Source organism: Pagrus major, chromosome 5, assembly GCF_040436345.1.
Source record: "Pagrus major chromosome 5, Pma_NU_1.0".
NCBI classification, from domain to species: domain Eukaryota; kingdom Metazoa; phylum Chordata; class Actinopteri; order Spariformes; family Sparidae; genus Pagrus; species Pagrus major.
The window spans coordinates 17973343-17977354 of NC_133219.1; the positions used below are offsets into that span (position 1 = coordinate 17973343).

At 38.0% G+C, this 4012-nt stretch overlaps 1 protein-coding gene across 1 annotated transcript; it reads left to right on the top strand.

Annotated features, from left to right (window-relative positions):
• The first annotated feature begins 1455 nt into the window (after positions 1 to 1455).
• Positions 1456 to 2809, top strand: LOC140996617 (C-C motif chemokine 24-like). Its single transcript, XM_073467054.1, has 4 exons — positions 1456 to 1535; positions 1722 to 1836; positions 2040 to 2153; positions 2255 to 2809. The coding sequence occupies exons 1-3, from the start codon at positions 1475 to 1477 to the stop codon at positions 2146 to 2148; spliced, it is 285 nt and encodes a 94-aa protein (XP_073323155.1). The 5' UTR covers positions 1456 to 1474; the 3' UTR covers positions 2149 to 2153; positions 2255 to 2809.
• The last annotated feature ends 1203 nt before the right edge of the window (positions 2810 to 4012 follow it).

A 4012-nucleotide genomic window follows, 5' to 3' on the forward strand; every position in this document is an offset into this window, starting at 1 on the left:
TAGATAAGGTTTACATAACTTGGTTTTCAGTTTTTCCACCTCCTTCCTTGGAAATTCTGATTTATACCTCTCTTTAGATAAGCTTATACAGTAGGACAGTCTTAAGCAAGTCCTAAAACCTCAAACTGTTGGAGGCCTTTAACATGTCTTAGATGGACATATTGGTACGTATGATGCAGCTGCAAAGTCACAAAAGCACCTTTTTAAACCTGTGAGTGACAGTTCGACTACTTTCAGCTCTTACACTTACACTTACACTGACAGTCTGACAACATTAAAAGAAACAAGTCCTTCAGAGATAGAGCTTGTCATCAAATAATAAGATCTATTTTGATACAAGAAACAAAGTTTGTTTTATTTTTTATTTAACATTTCTTTTAAGCACACCATTAACAGAGTTACAGAAATGTAACTAAAAAAAACCAAGTTTCATTCAAGTTTCATTCTCATTCTGAAGTCTAGCGAGGTGAGTTGTTCCAGTTGTTGGCTCGTCTAGATAGTTAAAGTTAGATAAATAGTCAGCCAGAACTTTGGTAAAATAAAACTTGCTGACAGTTTTTCTAGGAAAACTCCAAACTTCTCTGTCCAGCTCTGACTCACCTTACCACCCTCGTCCTCCTGCAACAACTCACATCTTGTGTGATTTCTTTGTGAGACTTCTCCTTGAACTGAGACTTATGTTTCTGGGCACATAAAGGATCTGCTTATTTAACAAAAAGGACTCTCTTTCTAGGCGACATTTCTACCATGTTGTCAGTGACTTAGAATAACAACCTAAGCCCGTCTGTAACAAGAACAAGCACTTTTGGTGGACGTAACTTTGGCGGTCATGAATCATTTAAACACTAAAACATGTTAATATGGGGCCCAGGTTTAAAAAATACCAGATTCGTACTATGAACGAATAAGGCTACGCATTATATGCTTATAAGAGCACATTGTGCAGCGTACAAGAATCAATCAATGTACTTTACTTTTTATTTTGCTCTAGCAGGGAATTATGCAGAGTTTGCAGTGTACTGTATTAATCAAACTGGGACAGTTATTTTCACTGATAAGATTTCTCTTGAAAGAAAACAGAATCCTTGTAAAACTTAGTATTTGTTTATTTGTGCTTGTGCTCATGAACGGACTACATCATTGTGATGCATGGATTGCGTGAGGCACGCAAGGTTTTTTGATGACAAAAGACAAATGCCGGGATAAAGACTTGTCTGAGGAAGACATCTGAAAAGACACACAGGAGGATTTTGGCAAGCAATCAAAGACAAAGAAGGAGCGGAGTACGGGCACGTGTGAGTCTGATGCCAACTTTCCCTGATTTCCAGTCAATGAGCACAGAACGAACTTTCGTTTTCTCTTTCACAGGTATAAATACACCTGCAGCTTGCCTCCTCACAGCAACACCTTCACTCTCCTGAAGAGACTCACCGAAGCAGCCAACCTGAGCTCACAGCTACGAAGAAACGGAGACATGGCCTCTCGAGTTGCAGCTCTGCTCTTACTGGGTGTCATCTGTGTTGGCTTTGCATCAGGTAAGACACAGACTTTACATTTAAACAGACTCATATGTCTGTGCTTTCAGTGAAGGTGCAAGGTGCTGGTGAGGTTTTCACCTCCTGTGCAATTCAGCTTTTTAGGCTCCACATAAATCCACCAGTGTACTGATTTTTTTTTGTTCTAACCCTCCCTGATTAATTTGTTTTTCCATCTTCCTGCAGGTCAGACTGCGGTGGACTGCTGTCTGACGACCGTTGACAAGTTTCTGCCGCTCAGTCGCATTAATGGCTACATCATCCAGGAGGCTGGGAATGGTTGTGACAAAAGTGCTACTGTGTAAGTGAAAATTATTTAAGCAAAAGAAAGTTCTTTCTTCAGATCCTTTGCTGAATGGTTACAGTCGCTGGTTTATTTTATTTTTGCTATATCTCAATTTGCAAAACAGTAAGGTAAACGAAAGTGGATGGATGTGAAATCTTTTTTTAGCTCTGCAGTCTGCAACCTATTCTCACTTCTCTGTCTCTCATCTGCTTTTTCAGGTTCACTACAAAGACTGGAAGAATACTGTGTGTCTCCCACCCCAGCAAACTGCAGTGGGTGAGAAGTCACATTGAGTCTCTGGAGGCAAAAAAGCCGGCAAAGAAATAAATCAGGTACATTATAAAAACAAATCTTGTATTTCACCCTTTTGGTCCAAGATTTTTACTTTAAATGCTTCAACCTTGCACTGGCTCATCACTTCCTTTTTTTGCAGGTGTAAAGAAAAGATGGCTGACGATCAAGAAGGGCCGACTCGAAACTGATGGCTGAGGAAAGAAGCCAGCTTCACTTCAATTTCTGCTCAGAGTCTCAGATGTTGTACTGTAGATGGCAAACCGTTTGAGAGGATCACTGAGGAATCGTCACTTCATCCTATCTATGATGATATGTTGTATTCATGCCAGTGAATCAGATTTGTACAGCTCTGTATGTGTTTCTTCTCATTTGCGGTGACAAGCGTAATCGCTTTTCTCTTTTCCGCTTTCCTTCTGATGATCCCTGTTTGTGAAATGCACTATGAAAATGAGAAAATTATTTGCCTTATCTTGCCTAAAGGGTAAATCCTGGAAGTTACGGTGACAGTGACACCCTGCTGTACGTGTTTGTTTTAATCGCTGCAAGATTAATGATGTTTGACTAGTATCATAATGTTCTGAATTTTCAATGTGCTGTTTAGGTCAAAACTTGTACAAAGTGTTGAGATGATTTGTGTGTGTCAAAACTGCTGTTCAGAGTTATTTTAAAAATAAAGTTTGATATCATTTTTTAACTTTTAGTCGCTGCCTTTCATTAAAACTGAAACACACCACATGACTGCATCCTGTGCACGGGTTTCTCTAACATGTATGAAAAGGTAAAACACACATGAATCTTGTTTTTACAATTTTTATTTTTGTAAAATGTTTAGTTCAAGAATGACTGATAATAATTATTCAATCTTTATTGTATAGCACCTCTAAAAACATAGTTACAGAGTGCTTTACAAAGGAGGAACACAATGAAAACAAATCTGCACCACAATTTTGAAAAAAAAGCTCCAGTAAGACAGGTAGTACAATAAAATAACAAGAATGCAATAAACTAAGGTAAAAAAAAAAAAAAACCAATAAACAAGTTAATACATTAATTGCAGTGGAAAAGGAAATCTAAAATTAAACTTGATGAATAATCATAATTTTAGCACATTTTCCAGCATAATTAAAGCAACATTACATAGAAATTGGCATTTTGTGTGATTTGAGTGCAACACCACTGTCATAAATACAAATCCCAGGTCTGTAACATTTTGTCACATAGGCGCTAACTACAAACAAAACACATAAAAAGATTAATTCACTCATTTTCTCTTGGAAACTTGTGCTCCAAATCACTGTTTCTGTATTTGCCTTCCTGCCTGATGTCAAAATGGTGAAAGATGTTTACTTCTCTTGCTGGTGTAGTCTATACATGCACATGTTTTCTAAAGCAGCAGAGTGCTGAGCTCTCTCTTCCCCTGTGATACTTCTCCCACTTGGGAATTGGCCAGCACAGCAACAGTCGTCTGCTTTGAGTCGCAGACTCTGTCCCTTGTTTGCAGTCCAGGAAAACAGAGGCCACATGGAGGAAATACAACAGGGTGCAGATGCAGACAAATTACACAAAGTGTTAATTTCTACATAATCATGCTTTAAGGGAAGTTGGAGGAATTACATTTACAGATTCACGAGATACTGAGATTACATTAAGGATTATGCATACAGACTTATAGAATGATTGAGGCACTTTTTGAGGAACTGTTCTCTGCTACGCATCGTTTTTTGATTTTATCACTAGAGCTTGGCATCATTTATTTTCCCACTGAGCTCTGATTTCTGCTTTATCATCTTTACTTTTAATGTTAAGATTTAAGGTAGCCCTCCCTGCTATATGTAGTGGAAATGAATTCATTGTTTTTCAAACAATAATCAAAATATCTTTAACGTGCATGATACAA